The following is a 25,194-nucleotide window of genomic DNA, read 5'->3' as shown; positions in this document are numbered from 1 at the left end:
GCTGTGCGACCAGGACCTGCGGTGACGTCGCGGTCACATGACCGTGACGTCACGAAGGGTCCTTCTCCCACAGCATCTTAGGAACCGGACCGCCGGGTGCAGCGCCCAGGAGATCCGGACATCAGAGGGTGAGTATAACCAATTTTTATTATTTTTAACATTACTATTGATGCTGCATATTGCTGCATATGCAGCATCAATAGTATAGGCGGAAACCCGCAGCGGAAAACGCGGAACAAACCGCGATAAATCTGCAGGGAGAACCGCAGTTGTTTTGCCCTGCAGATTTATCAAATCCGCTGCGTGAGAACCCGCAGGGACCCGACGCAAGGTGTGAACATAGCCTAATAGATGTGCATTATTCTTTTCCTGTTTGTTATGCATAAACCACAAGTTTGTCAACTGAGTATTTCATTTTTTTTTAAGACTTTAGTGCATTTCTCACTTTGTCCACCTGATGGCAGTAACTACCTGTATGTCCCAAATTATAGTTGTTTTTCTGCATACAGTCTAATGTCCTATGGGTTGTCAGCGAGACCTGTCATATAAGTAGGTTAGGTGGGGTCTGACATCTCTCTGACACTCCGATTAATTTCTAGCTTTGCTTTTTCTTGCTTTACCATAATGAACAGCAAGGATTCTATATTCTTTTCATTGGTGGCAGTCACAAGGGCCAGACTACCACCTGCCTTACTGTTATGGATCAGTCTAAAAGGTAGAAAAGGGCATATTGTAGGAACAGCTACAATATTATGTTTCCGAACAATGGGTGTCATGCTCGCCATCATTTGACCGTGTACAATGACAATGACTTCTACTGTATATTTATACTTCTATCATGATTTTTGTATTTTATGATAGATCTGATTTTCTGTAATGGTAATATATAGAATGTCACAATTGGGTGCTAGAAATACAGATGTGGCCAGAAATATTTGGACAGTGACCGAATCTTTGTGATTTGGGTTCTGCATAACACTATTTTGGATTTTACATTATGCAATTGATGTGAAAACTTTCAGGTTTAATTAAAAGGATTGAACAAAAATATAAATGTTTAGAAACTGCAGCCATTGTTTTACAAAGCCTTTTAATTTCAGGGGCTGAAAAGAATAACTTTACCATAAATAAAATGTAAATTTTTAATGTTTTATAGAGACTCCTTTGCAGGTAATGACTGCCCGAAGTCTGGAAGTTATGGACATCCCCAAACGCTGGGTGGTTGCTTTGGCAGGCCTTTACAGCGGCTGACTTCAGTTGTTTCTTGTTTGTGGGTCTTTCTGCCTGAAGTTTTGTTCCACTCCTTTTCCTTAAACTCCTGGTTTGCTTTTGCAGTATATTTTGGGTCATTGTCCATCTATACTGTGAAGCGCCGCCCAATCACCTTGCTGCATTTGGTTGAATCTGAGCAGAAAGTATATTCCTGTGCACTTCAGAATTCATCCGGCTGCTTCTGTCTTCAGTCACATCATCAATAAACACTAGTGACCCGGTGCCATTGGAAGCCATGTATGCCATGTGTTACAGAGGATGTGGTATGCTTTGGATCATGAGCCGACTGCAAGCCTTCTCCATACTTTCTTCTTCCCATCATTCTGGTACAGGATGGTCTTGGTTTCATCTGTCCAAAGAAAACTGTTCCAGAACTGGGCTGGCTTAATATTTTTTTGGGCAAAGTCTAATATGACCGCTCTATTTTTAAGACTGATTTAATGGTTTGCACCTTGTGGAGAACCCTCTGTATTTGCTCACATGAAGATAAGGAAACGCCTACTTCCTGGAGAGTGTTCCTCTCTTGGATGGATGTTGTGGAGGGGTTTTCCTTAACCATCCACAGGATTCTGCAATCGCCCACCACTGTTGTCTTCCGTGGATGTCCAGGCCTTTCTTGAGTTCTCAAGCTCACCATTGGGCTCTTTTTTTTTTTTTTTTTTCTTTTTTTTGCAGACTACCAAACTGTTGATTTAGCTACTTCTAACATTTCTGCTATCTTTCTGATCGATTTCTTCTCTTTTCAACCTAACGATGGTCTGTCTCTTCCATTGAGAGCTCCTTTGTCCGCATGTTGTGTGTTCACAGCAACAGCTTCAAAATGCAAATTCCACACCTGGAATTATATCCAGACCTTTTACCTGCTTAACTGATGATGGATTAGCGAGGAAATGGCCTATGCAGCCCATTAAAGAGATTTTGAGAATTGTCCAATTACTATTGGTCCCTTTTAAAATGAGGCAGCTACATATTAAAAAGCTGTAATTCCTAAACCCTTACTCCAATTAGGATGTAAATACCCTCAAATTAAAGCTGAGTCTGCAATTTAAGTCCATTTTGATTATGTAACTGTATCATGAATATGTTTTGATAAGCAACTAAAATGATAAAACTTGTCACTATCCAAATATTTCTAGACCTTGCTGTATGTATTCTGCCAGTCTCTCTATTGCTATATGGAAGGTGTTCCTAATTGGATATAATAAGTGTAAGGGACCATCTGGAGGTTATTCTGACAGGTTGCCAGACAAGAGGTGTGTGCTGTATGGTCAGTTACAGCACATGTCCAGTGTGTGGTCAAGGAAATACTTATTTAATAGCTGGGATTCCTCTTTATGGTTTTCTGCATTACCCTCTGTGCGTGGTCAATCCCTCTACCTGGAAACCGTGAAGAGACAGCTAATCCTTCTTATGTGTTTCTCTGTAATATGTATATATATTATATACACAGTATTAGTCAAACGTTTGGAGACACCTGTTCATACAATGGTTTTCATAGTTCTTATCAGAATGTGCACATTGTAGTTTTGTTGCGTTCAGTCTGAATCTGCAAAGGAACCCATATGGAAACAAGGAGTAAAATAATTTGGGTAAAACAAATCACAATGTACTAAACCTTAGATTTCTCAAAATACTGCCCCATCCACTTTTCCTCTGATGATAATTTTGCACACCCTTGGCCTACTCTCAAGTAGATTCACCAGATAGTCACCTGCAATGTTTTCCGATGAACAGGTGTGCCCCGTCCACTGTTCATTTGTATAAACTGTGACCTTCAGAAAGTGTTTGCGACTGTCAGCTGTGTAAGAAAAGAGAAATGACTGTTCATCATTACTTTAAGGCCTGAAAGTCAGTCAGTCCAGAAAATTGTTAGAACCTTGAAGATGTCCTTGTGTGCAGTCATGAAAAACATAAATCACTTTGATGAAACTGGTTAGCATGATGATGATCTGGTAAAGGAAGACCAAGGATTATCTCTGTAAAGGAGACTTACTTACAGCCAAAGCTAACAGACAATTCTCTATACCCCTCCTCCTAGACCTGTCCTCTGCCTTCGACACAGTTGACCACTGCCTCCTACTACAGATCCTCTCTTCCTTTGGGGTCAAAGACCTTGCCCTATCTTGGATCTCCTCATACCTTGCCAACCGCACATTTTGCGTTTCCTACTCCCACACTACCTCTTCATCTCTCCCCCTCTCTGTTGGAGTCCCCCAAGGCTCTGTCCTAGGACCCTTACTCTTCTCAATCTATACACTCGGCCTGGGACAACTCATAAGGTCCTATGGCTTCCAGTACCATCTATATGCCAGTGACACTCCGATCTACCTCTGTGGCTCAGATGTCACCTCTCTGCTCTCCAGAATCCCAGAATGTCTGTCGACCATATCCTCCTTCTTCTCATCTCGCTTCCTCAAGCTCAATGCGGATAAATCTGAACTCATTATCTTTCCTCCATCTCGCATATCTTCCTTACCTGATCTATCTATCAAAATAAATGAAATCACACTTTCCCCTGTCCCCAAAATCCGCTGCCTCGGAGTAACCCTTGACTCTGCCCTGTCCTTCAAACCGCACATCCAAGCTCTCGCCATCTCCTGTCGCCTCCAGCTCAAAAATATTTCCAGCATCTGTCCTTTCCTCAACCCTCACTCTACCAAAATGCTCATGCATGCCCTAATCATCACCCGCCTCGACTACTGCAACATCCTCCTCTGTGGCCTACTTTCTAACACTCTCGCACCCCTCCAGTCCATCCTTAACTCTGCTGCCCGACTAATTAATCTCCCTCCTCGCTACACTCGCTTCCCCTCTTTACAAATCCCTTCACTGGCTCCCAATTTCCCAGCGTATCCAGTTTAAATTACTAACACTTGCATGTAGAAAAGCCGCGGAGACACCATCACGTGTTTCTCAACGCAAGCAATAAATAGCCAGGTCTTTCACCGGCTATTTCCCATAAGGGATGGGAGCAGTGTTGAGAAACACGTGATGGTGTCTCCGCGGTGTTGGATGTTTTGATCTCCCTGAGGTCATTCATCCTTATGTTTATAGTCCCTTTACTAGGCACTGCTCCTAATAGCCAGTTACCTACTCCACACTGATGAGGGGCAAATACCCCGAAACAGCTGTCTGTGGATGGATACCATGTTTTGGCATAGGTGGTTTTCCTTTTTGGATGCTGCCCTTCCCGTGGTTGTTCCTTCACGGTGAAAGACCTGGCTATTTATTGCTTGCATTGAGAAACACGTGATGGTGTCTCCGCGGCTTTTCTACATGCATTTGCATATTTCCCATAAGGGATGGGAGCAGCGTTCTGGATCACTGCGTTGAGAAACACGTGATGGTGTCTCCGCGGTGTTGGATGTTTTGATCTCCCCGAGGTCATTCATCCTTGTGTTTATAAATTACTAACACTGACCTACAAAGCCATCCATAATCTTTCTCCTCCGTATATTTCCACACTAATTTCTCAATATCTTCCCTCGTGTAATCTCCGGTCCTCCCAAGACCTCCTCCTCTCCTCTACGCTTATTCGCTCCTCACCCAATCGCCTCCAAGACTTCTCCCGAATATTACCCATCCTCTGGAATTCTGTGCCCCAGCACATCCGGTTATCCACTACTTTTGGATCCTTCAAAAGAAACCTGAAAACCCACACCTCTTCAAGGAAGCTTACAGCCTGTAAAGACCATACGGCCACCTCAACACCATCGGAGCTACTGCAACCCTCGACCTACTGTCTCCTTCCCCATAATCCTGTAGAATGTAAGCCCGCAAGGGCAGGGTCCTCTCCCCTCTGTACCAGTCTGTCATTGTTAGTTTTGTTTACTGTAAGTGATATTTGTACTTTGATGTAACTCCTTCTCATGTACAGCATCATGGAATTAATGGTGCTATATAAATAAATAATAATAATAAGTAAAGGAGGATAAGTTCATCAGAAACCAGTAACTGACATCACCTCAGATATTCATAAATGAAGCACATGGGGGGCGTGGCCTGAGAGTCCATGTGAGCGGACGTGCGGCTGTGAGCTCCAGCCATTGTATATCTTAAAATCCTGCAGAGCCGCTGCTGTTTGGTCCCTGAGGGGGCTTACCGGCTGCGGGGAGACTTGTGGAGCCTGGTGGCGCTGAGCGGTAGCGCTGGAACCGGCGAACATGACAAGGAGACGGCAGAAGGAAGCAGGAGCCGGGGATGCAGGCGCAATCCAAGATGGCGCCGACACAAGGGAGAAGGCGGAAAAGGAGAACGCCGCATGCAGAAAGCGTATGGAGGTGGCGGCAAAGCTCCAGCAGTTTGCGAGAGCGGAGGCCGCAGAGAAGGGAGCCGGAGCTGATACCGAAGAGGAGGAGGAGGAGGAGAGCCCAGCAGGAGAACATGAGGTACAAAAGGGGAGAAAGGAGAGTAAAATGGCGGTGGCAGAAGGGGGACCCGAGGAAATGGCGCCAGAAGCTGAGCCTACCTTAAGAGACGTTTTTGCGCTGGTTTCTTCATGTAAACAGTCTCTGACCTTACAGATACAGGAGGTTAAGGGGGACACAGCCCAGATAAACGCAGCCATGCAGAAGATTGACAAACGTGTGGGGGAGGTAGAGGAGAGAGTGAGCACTGCAGAAGACCATATAGTGCAGCTGCAAAAAGCAGAGAAAAAGTTCACTCAAGCAATAGCTGAATTGGCGGCGAAAAATGAGGACCTTGAGAACAGGTCCAGAAGAAACAATATTCGCATAGTGGGCATCCCTGAAAAAGCTGAAGGGAGGAATCCAACGGAATATATTGAAAACTGGCTGTTAGAGACTTTTGGAGACATGGCGCTTACAAAAGTGTTCGCGGTAGAGAGAGCGCATAGGGTCCCACCGAAACCACCTGTCCCTGGAGCGAATCCCCGTACCATGCTCGCCAAAATTCTAAATTATAGAGACAGAGACATTATCCTGAGGAAGGCCAGAGACATGACGGATCTGACAGTTGAAGGCCAAAAGATTGCTATCTACCCAGACTATTCTACTTTGGTGCAGAGACAACGGATGATGTTCACGGGTATAAAGAGACGGCTGAGGGAGCTGGGAGTGCAATACTCTATGATGTTTCCAGCAAGACTGAGGGTGGTGGCGTTTGATAAAATTCACTTTTTTCAGAAGCCGGAGGAAGCTACCCAGTGGATCGATATCAATGCTAAAAAGCTTAAAGGAAAAGGAGACTGAAACTGTGGGAAGAGTCTGATTTTGGTTATCTATTTGTCAGTGGGCATAGAGTCATGTGATTGACAAACTAGGGGGTATGGGTGGTGAAGAAGGGAGCTGGATTATACTCAGTTAAAGTTAAAGGGAAAGTGTAATGGCTGCTGGGAAGGAGGGAGGAAGGGTAAGCGGCATATTTTAAGTGTATGCAGGTTTCTTGCGTGTAAATAATTCTACGTTAAAATACTTTGAGACACGTTATTTTTCAAAATGTCTGAAATCCTGTTATGTACAGTGGTGGGAGGAGGGTTGGGAAGGTAATGCCAAACGGAGTGTTCGCTATGGGCGATGATGCCCCACTCTTGAAAAGAGGTGGAATGGTTAGATGTGAGGGGGGAAGGGTGGGAGGGGGAGATGGGAGGGGTGGGGGAGGGAAGTTAGACAGCTCGTGCTCAAAAAAGATGATACTTTGAGTGAAGATGAGCCAAGTGATGGGGACCCGTTTTAAGATTTTGTGCTGGAATGTGAGAGGCCTAGGGGAGAAATCCAGACGTGCCGCGTGTTTGCAACATGTAAGAGACCAACGGGCCTCAATGATTTGCTTGCTGGAGACGCATTTGGTAAGGGAAAAGGTGGATGTCCTGAATAGACGGTGGATCCAGAAGGGATATCATTCTACCTTCTCCACGTATGCAAGAGGAGTCTCAATCTTGGTTCCAGCGGGAGTTCAGTATGAGGAGGTGAAGGTATATGTGGATGTGGATGGGCAGTACGTACTAATACAGTGTATATTGTATGGAGTGATGTTGTGTGTTGCCGCGATGTATATTCCGCCCCCCTACTCTAGCAGGAAAATTAGAGAAGTAATGGAGCGAGTGGAAAGATGGGGACCGACACCGTTAATAATTATCGGGGATCTTAACAACATCTGTGATGAATATTGGGACAAAAATAAAAATACTCAGAATAGGTCGGAGGGACACATAACAACATTTGGCACCTATATACAGGAGATAGGTATGATTGATCTTTGGAGGGTCAGACATATTGGAGAGAGAGGGTACTCATGTTATTCACCAGCGCATGCCACGCTCTCTAGGATTGATATGGCTCTGGGTAACAGGATTTTGGACACGTTGGTTGGGGAGGTGAGATATCTGCCAAGGGCCCTGTCAGACCATAGTCCAATTGAAGTAGAGGTTAGATTGGAGGGGGCACGTTCGACAAGTGGGAGAGAATGGAAGATTCATCCCAATTGGTTACAGAGTATTGAGTTGGAAAGTATAGGACGGGAGGTGGCGGAATTCTTTCTCTTAAATGATGGAAGCACTGATGCTCTTACAATCTGGGATGCAATGAAGGCGTATCTGAGGGGACTACTGTTTAGGGACATTAGTAGGTGTAAGCGGAGGACGAGGGAGGCAGAAAAAGCGGCAATTGAGGAGTTGAAGGAAGCAGAAGACGGGATGGCCACACTGGGAACCCCTGAGGCAGAGAGAAGGATGAAAAACGCACAAAATCATTTGGAAAAAATTCTGTTAGGCAAAGCTGAGAGGAAACGGGATTTCCAAAGGGTATTGTTTTATCAGGAGGGAGAAACAGTGGGACATATGCTGTCGGTAGTGGCTGCTGCTCAGAGAGGGTCTTCATATATACACTCTTTGGAATCTGCAAGTGGAGGTAGAATAACGGAAACGCCTGAAATCTTGAGGGCCTTCGCGGACTTCTATGCAGATTTGTATTCCTCTCGGGTTGGTGAATCGGTCGAGGACACATTGACTTTCTTGGAGGGTCTGGATCTGCCGAGACTGAATGAGGCAGATAGGGAGAGCCTTGAGGCCCCTATCACTGAGGAGGAATTGAGTCGGGCATTGATGTCTATGACTAATGGGAAGGCGCCTGGGGTTGATGGGCTTCCCGCTGAGATCTATAAAGGTTTGGCAGAAGTGTTGATTCCTAGATTAAAAATGGTACTGGAGGAAGCTAGGTCCTGTGGGTGCTTGCCAGCCTCTATGAGAGAGGCCATAATAGTGGTTATTCCAAAGGAGGATAAGGACTTGGGGAAACCGGAGTCATACCGCCCAATTTCTTTACTAACTATTGATGTCAAGCTTCTGGCCAAAGTGTTGGCTCTCCGCCTCTCTAGTGTTATTGCGAGTCTGGTGCACTCGGACCAATCTGGCTTTATGCCTGATAGATCAACGGCGATCAATTTGCGGAGATTATATGTAAATTTGCAGGTAGAGTCTGATAACTGTGGTCGAAGAGTGATTGCATCGCTAGATGCGCATAAGGCGTTTGACAGTGTTGAATGGGGATACCTCTGGCAGGTGCTGGAACGTATGGGGTTTGGTCCGCAGTTTGTGGCCAGGATACAGCTGTTGTATTCATTACCGTCGGCTAGAATTAGAGTAAACGGGGAGCTGTCTCGACCTATAGAGCTGGCTAGGGGCACTAGGCAGGGATGCCCGCTCTCACCCCTCCTGTTCGCGTTGGCTGTAGAACCTCTTGCTGCTAAGATTCGGCAGTCTGATAGGGTCCCTGGGTTTAGGTATGGGAAAGTAGAGGAAAAAATAGCGTTATACGCGGATGATGTTTTGCTGTTCCTGGCGGATCCAGACGATTCACTAAGAGGGGCCATTGAAATTGTTGAGAGATTTGGTACTGTGTCGGGACTAACAATTAATTGGGATAAGTCGGTTCTTTTTAGGGTGGATGACGTAGGAGAGAATGTGAGTGAGGATGTTGGGGATGAGAGGCTAAAGGTGGTTTCCCAATTTAAATACCTTGGAATATGGATTTCGGTGCCAATTGAGGAGTTCCTGTAAAGGAATTTGACTCCTGTTATGGGGGTACTCAAGGCGAAGGTAGATGCCTGGAATAAACTACATCTATCGGTCGTCGGTAGGGTAAACCTTATTAAAATGGTCCTGATGCCAAAAATTCTATATGTTCTACATAACGCACCAATTTGGATCCCTCGGGGGAAGTTCAAGCAGATTAATGCCCTCTTTAGAAGTTTGATATGGGGAAGACAATATCCACGTATTAGCCTGGAGACGCTTCAGCGACCCAAGGAAGATGGTGGATTGGCTTTGCCCAACCCGGAAATATACTTCCTTGTGGCCCAGAGCCAGCATTTGAAGGGCTGGGCGCGAGGGGCGTCATCCAGTGCAGTACAACATCTAATGGAAGAGGTGACGGACCGACGACCGGTGGTCAGGTGTTTGGAGGATGGCTCCTTGGGCGCTTTGGGGAGAGTATACCCAACCCTGTTCCTGATTCGCAAATTATGGAATAGACTAAGGCAGATTCGCGGGGTTACAGGGTTGACTAGATTCACACCGATATGGTCTAACAACAATTTAAAGGAATTTGAGGCCTTGGGGGGACTGATGGAATGGCAGAATAAGGGAATTTGCTTTGTTCACCAGATAATCCAGCAGCAGGCATTGAAGTCCTTTTCCCAATTGCAGGTAGAATTTGGTCTGCGATCCACAGGGGAATATCAGTATGCGCAGATGAGACATGCCTTTAGAGCTCAGAATAAAAAGGTTGATATCAGTGTTCAAGATGATATAGTGTTGGAGTATGTGTGTGGTGACGGGACTACAAGGGGAGTTATTTCCACTCTGTATAAGGACCTTATGCACACGTTTTTGCTAGATTTCCCTATAAAGGCGAGAGCTAAGTGGGAGAGGGACGTGGGGCCGATGGAGAATGAAACCTGGGAATCGGTGATGGAGTGGGTTCCGCGACTATCCTTGAGTGAACCATATAGACTCTCGCAGCTATATATTCTGCATAGAGTATATAAATCTCCGGAAGTGCTATACAAAGCGGGATTGCGTGCCAATTCTGAGTGCCCGAGGTGTGCGAGTGAGAATGCAGGAATATATCACATGATGTGGACGTGTCCTAGGCTGGCTGCTTTTTGGGTGGTGGTTTTGAGCCGGGTTGTAGTAGCGTATAAGTGTAGAGTTCTTAGAGATCCGATAGTATGCGTGCTGGGATATGTGGAAGAAATTGGAGTTGACAATACTTGGAAGATTGCAATCGCTAGGCTACTATACATGGCCAGGAAAGTAATAGCACGAAATTGGATAAATGCGGAACCACCTGCGAGAAGGGAATTTCTCCAATATGTTCAACATGGTCTAAAATTGGAAAAGGGGGTGTACAAAAAAAGGGGGAAAATAGAAATGTTTAATAAGATGTGGTCTCCTTGGCTTGAATTGGATTGAGGAGTATAGACGTCGAGTTTCTTAAGACCTGGATAAGGATAAATTGCATGAGGCAGAGAAGGCCTCAGTGGGGTGAAGATTGGGATTGAGCTGTCTTAGGGGGGAGGGGGGTAGTTGGGGTAATGTTGGGGTTTATTAAATAAGAAAATGTGTATGTGATATATTGCAATGTAAATGGCATTCTGATGTTCTTCTTTATATTGTTAATAAAAATCTATTTAAATAAAAAAAAAAAAAATGAAGCACATAAATATCTTAACATTATCTGTGAAAATCATGCTCTATGGTCAAATTGCTGCAAGTGGCCACTACTGAGAACTGCAAACAAGAGACTTGTTTGGTACAATCAAGACAATGACCGGACAAAAGATCAGTAGAAATGTATCTGTACTGTCCTTTGAGGCAAAATCTGAGGTGAGTGGATGGTTTCTACATGTATGATGCCTGGTGTGATGGCAGAGGGATGTGAATCTGTTGGTAATTTGTTCCAAATTCAAGGCCCACTTACCTAGCTGGAAACTACAGCATTCTGCAACAACATGCCACCCCATCTAGTTTGCATTTGTGGGACTATATAATTTGTGCTGTAACAGGCCAATGACCCAAAAACACCCCGAATCTATGAAAGGGCTATGTGACCAAGCAGTTGTGGGATGGGGAGATGTGTCCGATGACATGGTCTCCACAATCACCCAATCTCAACACAAAACACATTGTTTGGTATTAGTTGAAGGCAAAGTAGCCAACAAGTGCTCAGGACCTCTGGGAACTCCTTCAAGACTGTTTCACAGCCATTCCAAGTGACTTATATGATGAAGCTGCTTGAGAGATCGCCAAAGAAGTCTAAAGCTATCATCTTTTTAAAAGGGCGTACTTTGAGGAATCTAAGGTTTAAAGGGAACCTGTCACCCCCAAAATCGAAGGTGAGCTAAGCCCACCAGCATCAGGAGCTTATCTACAGCATTCTATAATGCTGTAGATAAGCCCCTGATGTATCCTGAAAGATGAGAAAAAGAGGTAGATTATACTCACCCAGGGGCGGTCCTGGTCCGATGGGCTTCGTGGTCCGGTCCGTGGCCTCCTATCTTCTTACGATGATGTCCTCTTCTTGTATTCACGCTGCGGCCTTTCCCGGCGCCTGTGCACTGCAGTACTATGCTCTTCCCTCAACAGGGCAGACAAAGTACGCCTGCGCCGGAGCCACAGCGTGAAGACAAGAAGAGGACGACATCATAAGAAGATAGGAGGCCACGGACCGGACTGTAACGCCCATCGGACCAGAACCGGACTGGGACCGCCCCAGGTGAGTATAATCTAACCTCTTTTTCTCATCTTTCAGGATACATCGGGGGCTTATCTACAGTATTCCAGAATGCTGTAGATAAGCCACTGATGCTTGTGGGCTTAGCTCACCTTCGATTTTGGGAGTGATAGGTTCCCTTTAACATACATTGTGGTTTGCTTCACTTGTTTCTTTACTTGTTTCCATATTTGTTTCTTTGTGGTTTTCCTACCTACAGTCTGAATCTACACTGTGCACATTCCAGTTTAGAACAAATTTTTGATAGTTGCTGTAAATAGATTTGCAGTTGCTGGCCGTAGCATAATCAATATATGATGCCCACATGAATATGCCGCACTTGTCTCTGGAGAGATGAGTGGCTGCCCGGCCCCTTTTCTTACATTCAGAGTGATGCTAACCTGGGGGTATACATACTGTACTATGACATGCGTTGCATTTCTAGCAGTTGGTACTATGGCTACTATATTGATATGTTTTGTTCACATTTTCAGGGTGTGAGTGAACCTGCCCCTTTCTCCGATCAGTTACAGATTGACTATAGTAAAGCATACAAAAGAGTAACAATGGAAGAAGCCAAGATGGGAACACCACGTAAGTGTTTAAAAACAAATGGCAAAAGACTGACCGTCCCTTCCAAACAGAAAACCGGCGTGTAGAGGTGCAACTAAGAGTAGCCACCTCCATACATAACTAACACATAAAGGTGCCCTCTGTAGTACGCACGGGCTTAGCTAGGGCCTGTTGACAGGTATCTTTCTAATCATGCACAATTGCTTCTATTGAGGCTTAGTTCCTGACTTCTACTTACAGAATACCACCATAAACAAAGTCCTTGTGGACTGAAATGCTGGGTTCCTTGGTTCAGGTATAGATTTATCCATTACTTGAACCCCTTAACGACCACTCATATGCTTTTTAACCGTAGTCGATAAGGGGACTTAATCTTCAGGATCACTTTTTTTTTTTCTACAAGGCTGTGTATGATAGATGGACACCCTTTCAGCCTGTCCTGCTCAGTTTTAGCACCAATCAGGGCTGTTTAACCCCTTAGGAGCTTTTGTCAGGAGTGTAAAAATGGAACCTATCTGAGTGCAGAACGATGTAGGGACCCTTGGCCTGATTCACTAAGACTGGTGCTTCGTATCTTAGTCTTAATGAATTAGGTGGGCCTTACTTCTGCACACCCATCATTAAGAGGCATGTGTCACTTACAGAATTGGGCGTATCTGATCAGTGGCCAGAAATTTTACACCTCTCTGAAATTAAAGTAACGTTATTGGGTGGGCTTTGCCATGTCCTGTCCCACTTTTGTGGATTCTCCAGACATTGGCGCAAAAACACCAACCGTTTCAGATTTTACAATATTTGGAAATGTTTTACTCCGGTTTTCTGGCAAAAACACCTTCATGAATCGGGCACCCTGTTGCCAGCCATGTATTTGCTGGGATGTTTGCTGCAGTTTTGATAAAACTGATTTTATCCGCTGCAGATCTACCAGATCTCTAAATGCTGCTCTGTATAACCCCACCCACAGCACTGATTGTCAGCTTTCTGTCTATGCACAGTATACACAGAAAGCGGCCAATCAGTGGTGTGAGCGTTGTTATACTGAGCTCATGAACATGGACTCCATGGCAGCAGGTTTACAACTCTCTAGTGTAACAGTGATTTTTATCAAAACTACAGCAGGCAGCCCAGTAAATGACACATTCCTAAAATCAGGGTCTCTGTCTCTACATCATGTTTATCTCAGATTAGATGGCAATTCCTGCTGACAGATTCCCTTTAAACGTAGAAATGGGAATACCGGCTTAACAATTTTCATTTCTTGGTGTGGTGCATTATTCTAGATCTCAGAAAACCTCTGATGGGAATTATGGTACTTCACCATAACGAGAATAAAAATAGTTGTAGTAGCACGCTTGCTACATCAGCTACCTGCAGTATATCTGTGTGGTAAGTTCATTCTAGATTGATCTTCCAAATCTGCTAGATTTCAGTCACGGGTGGAGTTTTATTTCTACATTTTCAATGTCTTTGTCCTGCATTCATTACTGATAGTTACATTATAAGTCCTGTGTAAAGAAAGTGGTCGCACTCTGGTGAGCAGAATCGCCTCTGTATTTCCACAGTTGGCAGACCTGTACGAGTGTATGCGGATGGTATCTTTGACCTGTTTCATTCTGGACATGCCCGCGCTTTAATGCAAGCCAAGAATCTCTTCCCCAACACATACCTGATTGTCGGGGGTAAGTACAGCGCAGTTACAGTTCTTACGGAAACTTTTCCTGTACTTGTAGCCTCATTTATGGAAACAGTCTGGGTTCTGTGCTGAGTAGGCCGAGTTGATGTGATCTGTACAAAGCCCTACTCATAGACGCTGCATTTTTGGAATCTGAGCTTTCAAGGTGATGCTTATTGGTATAATGGTGACTCAGACCACAGTGCAGCTGGAAATCTCACGGAAAAATCCTGCTGAACACATCACTGCGCTCTGGACAGAGGCAAGGTCACCTTCTACTGACAGTCAGTCCATGTCATCCCCTTTCCTTATTGCATACATTTCACAGATTTTTTTCAATTTTGTGATTTCAACCTGGAACCAAAAGAATATATCGAGGAACTGCAAAACTAGTTATGCCCAAATCATGAACCTGAAGGGGTGGAAAAGTTTTTTACATTTCCTGTTAACGCCTAAAAAGAATGCCTCTGTCCCAAACCTGAAGTCTGTCACTGGGCTGAAATTGCTTATATCTGTATAGATTATTATTGAGATTATTTTGATAATGATATTTACCGAACTACTCTATTGGCAATTTCCTATTCTATTTTTTTTTTTTAAAAAGGGTGCGTTATATATTAACCCCTCTGTGACCTTAGACGTACTGTCCCGTCGAGGTGCCCTGGGCTTATCTGACCCTGGACGGGATAGTACGTCATAGCCGATCGGCCACGCTCACGGGGGGAGCGCGGCCGATCGCGGCCGGATGTCAGCTGCTTATCGCAGCTGACATCCGGCACTATGTGCCAGGAGCGGTCACGGACCGCCCCCGGCACATTAACCCCTGGCACACCGCGATCAAACATGATCGCGATGTGCCGGCGGTGCAGGGAAGCACCGCGCAGGGAGGTCTCACCTCCCTCCCTGCTTCCTCCAGCCCCGGATCCAAGATGGCCGCGGATCCGGGTCCTGCAGGGAGGGAGGTGGCTTCACAGAGCCTGCTCAGAGAAGGCACTGTGAAGGCTGCAGCGCTGCATGTCAGATCAGTGATCTGACAGAGTGCTATGCAAACTGTCAGATCACTGATCTGTGATGTCCCCCCCTGGGACAAAGTAAAAAAGTAAAAAAAAAATTTTCCAAATGTGTAAAAAAAATAAATAAAAATATTCCAAAATAATGAAAAAAAAAAAAAAAATATTATTCCCATAAATACATTTCTTCATCTAAATAAAAAAAAAAACCCAATAAAAGTACACATATTTAGTATCGCCGCGTCCGTAACGACCCGACCTATAAAACTGTCCCACTAGTTAACCCCTTCAGTAAACACCGTAAGGAAAAAAAAAAAAAAACGAGGCAAAAAACAACGCTTTATTATCATACCGCCGAGCAAAAAGTGGAATAACACGCGATCAAAAGGACAGATATAAATAACCATGGTACCGCTGAAAGTGTCATATTGTCCCGCAAAAAACGAGCCGCCATACAGCATCATCAGCAAAAAAATAAAAAAGTTATAGTCCTGAGAATAAAGCGATGCAAAAATAATTATTTTTTCTGTAAAATAGTTTTTATCGTATAAAAGCGCCAAACCATAAAAAAATAATATAAATGAGGTGTCGCTGTAATCGTACTGACCCGAAGAATAAAACTGATTTATCAATTTTACCAAACGCGGAACGGTATAAACGCCTCCCCCAATAGAAATTCATGAATAGCTGGTTTTTGGTCATTCTTCCTCACAAAAATCGGAATAAAAAGCGATCAAAAAATGTCACGTGCCCGAAAATGTTTTCAATAAAAACGTCAACTCGTCCCGCAAAAAAACAAGACCTCACATGACTCTGGACCAAAATATGGAAAAATTATAGTTCTCAAAATGTGGTATTGCAAAAAATATTTTTTGCAATAAAAAGGGTCTTTCAGTGTGTGACGGCTGCCAATCATAAAAATCCGCTAAAAAACTCGCTATAAAAGTAAATCAAACCCCCCTTCATCACCCCCTTAGTTAGGGAAAAATAAAAAAAATGTATTTATTTCCATTTTCCCATTAGGGCTAGGGCTAGGGTTAGGGCTAGGGTTAGGGCTAGGGCTAGGGTTAGGGCTAGGGTTAGGGCTAGGATTAGGGCTAGGGCTAGGGTTAGGGTTGGGGCTACAGTTAGGGTTGGGGCTAAAGTTAGGGTTAGGGTTTAGATTACATTTACAGTTGGGAATAGGGTTGGGATTAGGGTTAGGGGTGTGTCAGGGTTAGAGGTGTGGTTAGGGTTACTGTTGGAATTAGGGTTAGGGGTGTGTTTAGATTAGGGTTTCAGTTATAATTGGGGGGTTTCCACTGTTTCGGCACATCAGGGGCTCTCCAAACACGACATGGCGTCCCATCTCAATTCCAGCCAATTCTGCGTTGAAAAAGTAAAACAGTGCTCCTTCCCTTCCGAGCTCTCCTGTGTGCCCAAACAGGGGTTTACCCTCACATATGGGGTATCAGCGTACTCAGGACAAATTGGACAACAACTTTTGTGGACCAATTTCTCCTGTTACCCTTGGGAAAATACAAAACTGGGGCTAAAAAATAATTTTTGTGGGAAAACAAAAAGATTTTTTATTTTCACGGCTCTGCGTTATAAACTGTAGTGAAACACTTGGGGGTTCAAAGTTCTCACAACACATCTAGATAAGTTCATTGAGGGGTCTAGTTTCCAATATGGGGTCACTTGTGGGGGGTTTCTACTGTTTAGGTAAATTAGGGGCTCTGCAAACGCAATGTGACGCCTGCAGACCAATCCATCTAAGTCTGCATTCCAAATGATGCTCCTTCCCTTCCGAGCCCTCCCATGCGCCCAAACGGTGGTTCCCCCCCACATATCAGGTATCAGCGTACTCAGGACAAATTGGACAACAACATTTAGGGTCCAATTTCTCCTGCTAACCTTGGAAAAATACAAAACTGGGGGCTAAAATATAATTTTTGTGGAAAAAAAAATATTTTTTATTTGCACGGCTCTGCGTTATAAACTGTAGTGAAATACTTGGGGGTTCAAAGCTCTCACAACACATCAAGATGAGTTCCTTAGGGGGTCTACTTTCCAAAATGGTGTCACTTGTGGGGGGTTTCTACTGTTTAGGTACATTAGGGGCTCTACAAACGCAATGTGACGCCTGCAGACCATTCCATCTAAGTCTGCATTCCAAATGGCGCTCCTTCCCTTCCGAGCCCGCCCATGCACCCAAACGGTGGTTCCCCCCCACATATGGGGTATCAGCGTACTCAGGACAAATTGGACAACAAATTTTGGGGTCCAATTTCTCCTGTTACCCTAGGGAAAATACAAAACTGGGGGCTAAAAAATAATTTTTGTGGGAAAAAAAATTTTGTTTTATTTTTATGGCTCTGCATTATAAACTTCTGTGAAGCCCTTGGTGGGTCAAAGTGCTCACCACACATCCAGATAAGTTCCTTAGGGGGTCTACTTTCCAAAATGGTGTCACTTGTGGGGGGTTTCAATGTTTAGGCACATCAGTGGCTCTCCAAACGCAACATGGCGTCCCATCTCAATTCCTGTCAATTTTGCATTGAAAAGTCAAACGGCGCTCCTTCCCTTCCGAGCTCTCCCATGCGCCCAAACAGTGGTTTACTGCCACATATGGGGTATCAGCGTACTCAGGACAAATTGGACAACAACTTTTGGGGTCCATTTTCTCCTGTTACCCTTGGTAAAATAAAACAAATTGGAGCTGAAGTAAATTTTTTGTGTAAAAAAGTTAAATGTTCATTTTTATTTAAACATTCCAAAAATTCCTATTAAACACCTGAAGGGTTAATAAACTTCTTGAATGTGGTTTTGAGCACCTTGAGGGGTGCAGTTTTTAGAATGGTGTCACACTTGGGCATTTTCTATCATATAGACCCCTCAAAATGACTTCAAATGAGACGTGGTCCCTAAAAAAAAATGGTGTTGTAAAAATGAGAAATTGCTGGTCAACTTTTAACCCTTATAACTCCCTAACAAAAAAAAAAATTTGGTTCCAAAATTATGCTGATGTAAAGGAGACATGTGGGAAATGTTACTTATTAAGTATTTTGTGTGACATATCTCTGTGATTTAATTGCATAAAAATTCAAAGTTTGAAAATTGCGAAATTTTCAAAATTTTCGCCAAATTTCCGCTTTTTTCACAAATAAACGCAGGTACTATCAAAGAAATGTTACCACTATCATGAAGTACAATATGTCACGAGAAAACAATGTCAGAATCACCAGGATCCGTTGAAGCGTTTCGGAGTTATAACCTCATAAAGGGACAGTGGTCAGAATTGTAAAAATTGGCCTGGTCATTGACGTGCAAACCACCCTTGGGGGTAAAGGGGTTAAAGTTATTTATCTATACCTCCCCTCTAAATGAAAAAAAATCAAAAGCAGGCAGCAACACTCAAAGGAAAGAACACACTCCACAATAACTCAGAGCATGTTTCTCCGTGTGTGAGATGTAATAATGCAGCTCTTCTGGCCTAACCTCCTGCATAGGTTAGTGTGGGGAGGGGCAGCACAGCTGAGTTTAGCTGTGTTACATTGCAAAACCTTCTATCAGCTCTGTTAACATGGTCACCCTGCTGTACCTCCCTGACACTACCTGGGAAGATGAAAGCTCAAAGTGTCAGTTTCACACTTATGTCTGTTGTGCCCAATTTGTAATTGCGCTGCAATGAAATTAAAATATGCGGCCATTACATCTCACACAGGAGTAATCCAGGACAGAGAGGTTACAAGGCAATTAGATTTGACAGCCTGCTCCCACTGCATAGCAATTACATATTGCTCTAGTACAACAGACATAAGTGTGATTATTGACTCTCGCTAATCAGGAGAGGTGATAAAATGTTTTTTCTTGTGACACAACTAAACTCAGCTGCACTGCCCATCGGTCCACATTGATTCATGCAGGTGGTTGGACAACTAGATCACTTGGACTTTTAAAAAGAATTTAACTTTTTAGGTGCCAAATCCTTTGCTTGCTAATATTCATGCAATATAGAGGGGAAATAAAATATTAAAAAAAATGTTTAATTTTTCTCTGCATCATCAATTACCAGTATATTGTGTCCAGTTCAGCATGAAAAATTTGGTGAAAGGTGAGCTAGCAATATTCAGTGCAACACTGAGACTATAGAAGGCAAATGGTGTTAAAATTTTAATGAAGCCCAATTAGGACTAATTATTTTTATCTCAAAAGCCTGCATTTAACTGAGGGGAAAAATTGTCATCAAAGGCCGGTAGCATCCATCAATAAGTAAAGAATCACTTCTAGGCCAGCTATTAATCTTCAGTAAAATAAGATGAAGTCCAGTGTACAGCCCCCAATAGATTTGTAATGCATGATGGCACATACTAGTTTGATTCTGGGCAGCACAAGGGCCTGTGTATGTACTTCTGTCTCACACTGACCGGGGGCAACATCTGCATGAAGTCTCATATTGTAAAAATATTTATGGGAAGGGAAAGCGAGTCAGGTTCACTTGGCTGCATGTAGGGAATGCAGAGATACTGTACATTTCTGTTTTACAGTCTGTAGTGATGAGCTGACACATAACCTGAAGGGATTCACAGTGATGAATGAAGCGGAGAGATATGATGCTGTGCAGCATTGCCGCTACGTGGACGAGGTGGTGAGGAATGCACCATGGACACTTACGCCAGATTTCCTTGAAGAGCACAGGGTGAGAACGGTTCCATGCCTTAAGTTTGTTCTAATGAAGTAGAGGGTTGGTCCAGCGTAGAACATTTCTTGCCTCTCATTAGCATAGGTGTTAAATGCTAGATCAATGGAGATCTGACCTCTGGGCCCCCCACTGATAAAGTGGAATAGACTTTGAATGAAATGGTAGTGCTCTTTATGTGACCATCACTCCACTCAAAGTCCTCCTTATCTTGATTGTGTAGCTTGAAGGACAAGGGACTGAAGTCTTAGCGACGCTGCAGCGATACCGACAACGATCCGGATCGCTGCAGCGTCGCTGTTTGGTCGCTGGAGAGCTGTCACACAGACCGCTCTCCAGCGACCAACGATGCCGGTAACCAGGGTAAACATCGGGTAACTAAGCGCAGGGCCGCGCTTAGTAACCCGATGTTTACCCTGGTTACCATCCTAAAAGTAAAAAAAACAAACAGTACATACTTACCTACCGCTGTCTGTCCCCGGCGCTCTGCTCTGCTCTCCTCCTGTACTGTCTGTGTGAGCACAGCGGCCGGAAAGCAGAGCGGTGACGTCACCGCTCTGCTTTCCGGCTGAGCGACGCTCACAGCCAGTGCAGGAGGAGAGCAGAGCACAGCGCCGGGGACAGACAGCGGTAGGTAAGTATGTACTGTTTGTTTTTTTACTTTTAGGATGGTAACCAGGGTAAACACCGGGTTACTAAGCGCGGCCCTGCGCTTAGTAACCCGATGTTTACCCTGGTTACCAGTGAAGACATCGCTGAATCGGCGTCACACACGCCGATTCAGCGATGTCAGCGGGACCTCAACGATCAAAAAATGGCCCAGGCCATTCCGACACGACCAGCGATCTCACAGCAGGGGCCTGATCGCTGGTACGTGTCACACATAGCGAGATCGCTACTGAGATCGCTGTTGCGTCACAAAACTTGTGACTCAGCAGCGATCTCGCTAGCGATCTCGCTATGTGTGACAGGGTCTTTATGGTCTAGTGATTGGCAAGGATTTGACCCCTAGGAATCCTACTATCTAAATGTTTCACCTATCTAATTGATAGGTCCTAAATGCTTTGAATATTTGAATAATTTTTTTGTGTTTGAAGCAGAAATGGTCAAGTAATCAAAACCTACTTCAAAAATGTTGTTCTTGTGTCATGATCTAGTGCTTGTGAGGCTGAAGAACAATAACCTTTTTTTTGTAGACAAATGAGTTAATGCATTTCCCAGCCAGGCCCTGAGATTTATATATTTGCTATATTAACTGCTTATCGAGTTGTAGTAAATTTTTCTTCTTCTTCTTCTTGTCTGTAGATTGACTTTGTAGCACATGACGATATTCCCTATTCCTCTGCAGGAAGCGATGATGTCTACAAACACATAAAAGATGCAGGTCCGTGCACACATCTATACTGTTATGCATCAATGTGTTAAATATTAGGAATGTATTTTTATGGATCAATGAAAGATAATTTTTGTAGCCTGAATATTATTTTACTTAGATGGCATTTGTTTGCCCAATTTATGTTCTTCTTGGAACCGAACGTTCATGGGACCCCTGTTCTCTTCATATGCCATAAATCTTTGAGAAGTGTAATCTGAAATATTTTGTTTTTGTTTAAAGGAATGTTTGCACCAACTCAGCGGACAGAGGGAATATCCACATCTGACATCATCACTAGGATCGTGCGAGATTATGATGTCTACGCTCGTCGTAATTTGCAGCGTGGATACACGGCCAAAGAGCTGAATGTCAGCTTTATCAATGTGAGAGTTGCTATTTACCTTGTACAGAAAGCTATTGTTATTAGCTGTGATATCTGGGCTTGGATATAGATATGTGCTCTGTGTTTAGGAGAAGAAATACAACTTACAGGAACGAGTCGATAAAGTAAAAAAGAAGGTAAAAGATGTGGAGGAGAAGTCAAAGGAGTTTGTGCAAAAAGTAGAAGAGAAGAGCATTGATCTAATACAGAAATGGGAAGAAAAGTCAAGAGAATTTATTGGCAATTTCTTAGAGATGTTTGGCCCAGAAGGAGCATTGGTAAGCCACCCTCACTTATCAGCCAAAAATATATTTGGTGCAAATGAATGACTGGAAATTGTTTATGTAGCGCTAATATATTTGACTGCACATACAGTAGCTGCAGATAATATTGTATGAATACCTAGTGGGGCCATTTATGTCCTTCCATGGCTCGCTGGTCAGCTTACCACATTCTTAGTCTCACATGCGACTTTTGAGACCTTCCAGTGGTCACACATTCACATCCCTAGCTGGCCTCTGCAAGGTCCCTCTATATTATAGTATGTGGGACAAAAGGAGGCAGAGTACTCACTTGTGTAAGTAATTCCTGTTCTTTATAGGCGAGGATAATTACACACGTGTGCGGAGCTCGGGAGAGCCCTCCAGAGCCAATAATCTAGAGCCCATTTAGTGAAAAGTAAAGTAATAACTTTCAGGGAAGCAGGGAACCTGAAGTGCACTCAAGTCACCAGTCATATCACTAGGCATTCAGGATGCTGTAAAGGATTCTGCACTTTTGATGATGTGTAGCCCCCAAACTCCTTCACTTTTCATTTTACTGTTTTAGCAGAAATTGTCAATATAAATAGCATTTACCTCTTGGCTCCTAGTCGCCATATCTGTCTGCTTGGCACCCATGGCAAAGAGTTGCAAGAGATCCTTGTGTTATTAATGCCCAAATATAAAGGTTATGGTCTACCCTATTTATTTCAGAAACACATGTTGAAGGAGGGTAAAGGAAGAATGCTTCAAGCAATTAGTCCAAGACAGAGCCCGAGCAGCAGCCCATCTCGGGAACGTTCTCCATCTCCATCATTCCGATGGCCATTCTCCACCAAAACCTCTCCACCAGCATCACCGGGCAGGCGTTCTCGATCCACTGCTGCTGCCTATGACATAAGTGAGGACGAGGAGGACTAAGGATTTCTTTTTTTTTTTTTTTTTTTGTTTTGTTTGTTTTGTTTTTTTCTTATTTTCAATCCTTCTCAGCAGACTCCATGTCATCTGACCTCCAGGAAAGTAGCCACATAGAGAGGAGAGAACGCTCATCCCCGAATTCTGGGGTTTTGTGCAGAACGGTTCCTGAGAGCCAGTGTTTGTGGTAGTGGATCGGACACAAGCTTATTTCCTACAAATCACCATGTTATTTTGTTGTATTTTTTAAATGAAGCCAATCTCTTTTTAATGAACTAAGTGTCCAAAATATATTTCTTTTTTTGTCGAGTTAAGTTCTATTTTACCAGGAGGTTTTATTGCATGGACTGTTGCATCTTATTGTAGCCTTTTAGTACTTGAAATCCCTCCAGCTGTGAGCTCCCATTTGACAGTACAGTAAATTATTATCCTGGAGGAAAAAGAGCTGGACACAAGTGACACTGAGAGTATGTGTGTGTGTGTGTGCGCGCGTATGTGTGTGGGTGGGTGTCACGATATCGGAGGTATTAAGTACAATTTACTGAACTGTGGGGGTGGTGACCAGTGAAATGTATTGTATTAAACATGAACCCCATGGAATTTAGCCATTTCTCATTAAAAGTGCCTGTTGTCGTATATCTGGTTTTTTTTTGTTTGTTTGGTTTTTTTTTTGCATTTGTTAAATTTGCTAAATTTTGCCCAAATGACTCTCTGTAAAGTAATAAACCTAAAAAAAAAAAAAAAACAGTATTCGGTATAATAAACCTAAAACAAAAAAAAACAGTATTCTGTATTCAAACTCTGAATTCATGAAACTAACTCTAACAATGAACAAAAGCAGGTCTTGTTCATGTTGGTCTCTACCGCATGGTTTATCCTTAACACATTGGCTATGGGCACAAATGTCCGCTCAGCCAATAACTGGCAACAGCAGTGACCTATCTCACCCAGTGATTCACTGACCTGCCATTCTGGCTTGTCAAGGACATTAGCAGGAAAAACAGGCCAGCAGGGACTTGATAATAAAAGGACAGGACACACATGGAAAGATCAGATGAGTATAATTTCTTTTATTATTTTGAACTGCTTTGAGCTCTTTTAAGAATGATTATCATTGGTTTTAGAGTAGTGGACAAAAGTTTTAGGCAGGTAAGAAAAAATGCAGCAAAAATAAAATTTCTTTCAAAAATAGAAAGTTTACGTTTATTTTTAGCAATTGGCAAAATTTTAAAGCTGAATGAGCAAAAGAGAAATCTAAATCAAATCAGTATTTGATGTGACACACTTTTCCATCAAATCATGTATTCCATAGGCACACTTGAATACAATTTTTAAAGGAGCTCGTCATGAGCTCATTCCAAACATCTTTGAGAACTAACCACAAATTTGTGGATATCCTTCTGTCTCTTCAAGTAATCCCAGACAGACTTCATGTTGAGATCAAGCCTCTGTGGGTCCATATCATCACTTCCAGGACTCCTTGCTCCTTTTTTATACTGAGGATAGTTTTTAATGACTTTTGCTGTATGTGTGGGGTCATTCTCATGCTGCAGAATAAATTTGGAGACAATCTGGCTCATCCATGATAGTATTACACAATGGATAAGTATCTGCCTGTATTTTACCTTCACCCATGACAGCGCCACCTGAGGGGATCCACCCATTCACTAGAGGAAACTCTCTAAAATAAATGGGCGGCACCTCTCCGTAGCAGTTCGGTGTACTGTCCTTGATGGGAGACCTGGGCATGAAGGTACGGCTGGAAAAAAAATGTCCCAGGCCTGACCCGGTTCCTGGAAGAGTGGCTTACCTGTCCGTAGCACCGATGTGTTGGGTCTAGAAGCGCCACCACAGGGCTTCATTGCTAGTGCGGTAGGCGAACGTGAGCAGCAGAGGGTCCAGTGTAATCTTCGGCTGCAAGACCTGCTTGAGTTTGCACATATGCACGGCACGCCACAAGATGATGAGCCCTGTTGTAGAGCGTGCCAAGTGAATCGAAGTCTGCTTGGCACATGCGCATGGTGAGCCTTGATGACGAGTGTGCCAAGTGAATTTGTAATGACTCAGCACATGTTCACAGTCTGCCACAAGATGACACACCCTGATGACAAGTGCGCCAAGTCAATTGGAGAGGCTTGGCGCAGGCGTGACGTGTGCGGCAGGTGACATATACAGGAAGTGATATCACATCCACGGGTTCCAGTGGTGCCAGTAAAGCGCTTTCGGCACTTCATTTAAAAAGGAGTGCGGGCTGAGGTGAGAGTGGTAATGTTCCAGCTCTCCTCTAACAATGAAAGAACAGCAGCATCTCCAAAGAAGCGAAC

At 43.8% G+C, this 25,194-nt stretch overlaps 1 protein-coding gene across 3 annotated transcripts in view; it reads left to right on the top strand.

The window, feature by feature from the left end:
* PCYT1A (phosphate cytidylyltransferase 1A, choline) overlaps positions 1–23,515 on the top strand; it is a 59,855-nt gene extending 36,340 nt beyond the window's left edge. For all 3 annotated transcript variants that reach the window (XM_069727067.1, XM_069727069.1, XM_069727068.1), the window contains exons 3-9: positions 12,497–12,596; positions 14,138–14,254; positions 19,787–19,938; positions 21,244–21,322; positions 21,554–21,696; positions 21,785–21,973; positions 22,670–23,515. In XM_069727067.1, coding sequence (XP_069583168.1) covers positions 12,497–12,596; positions 14,138–14,254; positions 19,787–19,938; positions 21,244–21,322; positions 21,554–21,696; positions 21,785–21,973; positions 22,670–22,876 — 987 coding nt within the window. In that variant the 3' untranslated portion in view covers positions 22,877–23,515. The remainder of the gene's footprint in view (positions 1–12,496; positions 12,597–14,137; positions 14,255–19,786; positions 19,939–21,243; positions 21,323–21,553; positions 21,697–21,784; positions 21,974–22,669) is intronic.
* The last annotated feature ends 1,679 nt before the right edge of the window (positions 23,516–25,194 follow it).

Source organism: Ranitomeya imitator, chromosome 5, assembly GCF_032444005.1.
Source record: "Ranitomeya imitator isolate aRanImi1 chromosome 5, aRanImi1.pri, whole genome shotgun sequence".
NCBI classification, from domain to species: domain Eukaryota; kingdom Metazoa; phylum Chordata; class Amphibia; order Anura; family Dendrobatidae; genus Ranitomeya; species Ranitomeya imitator.
The sequence above is the reverse complement of the archived record's forward strand: the minus strand, read 5'-3'. Positions and strand labels throughout refer to the sequence as shown.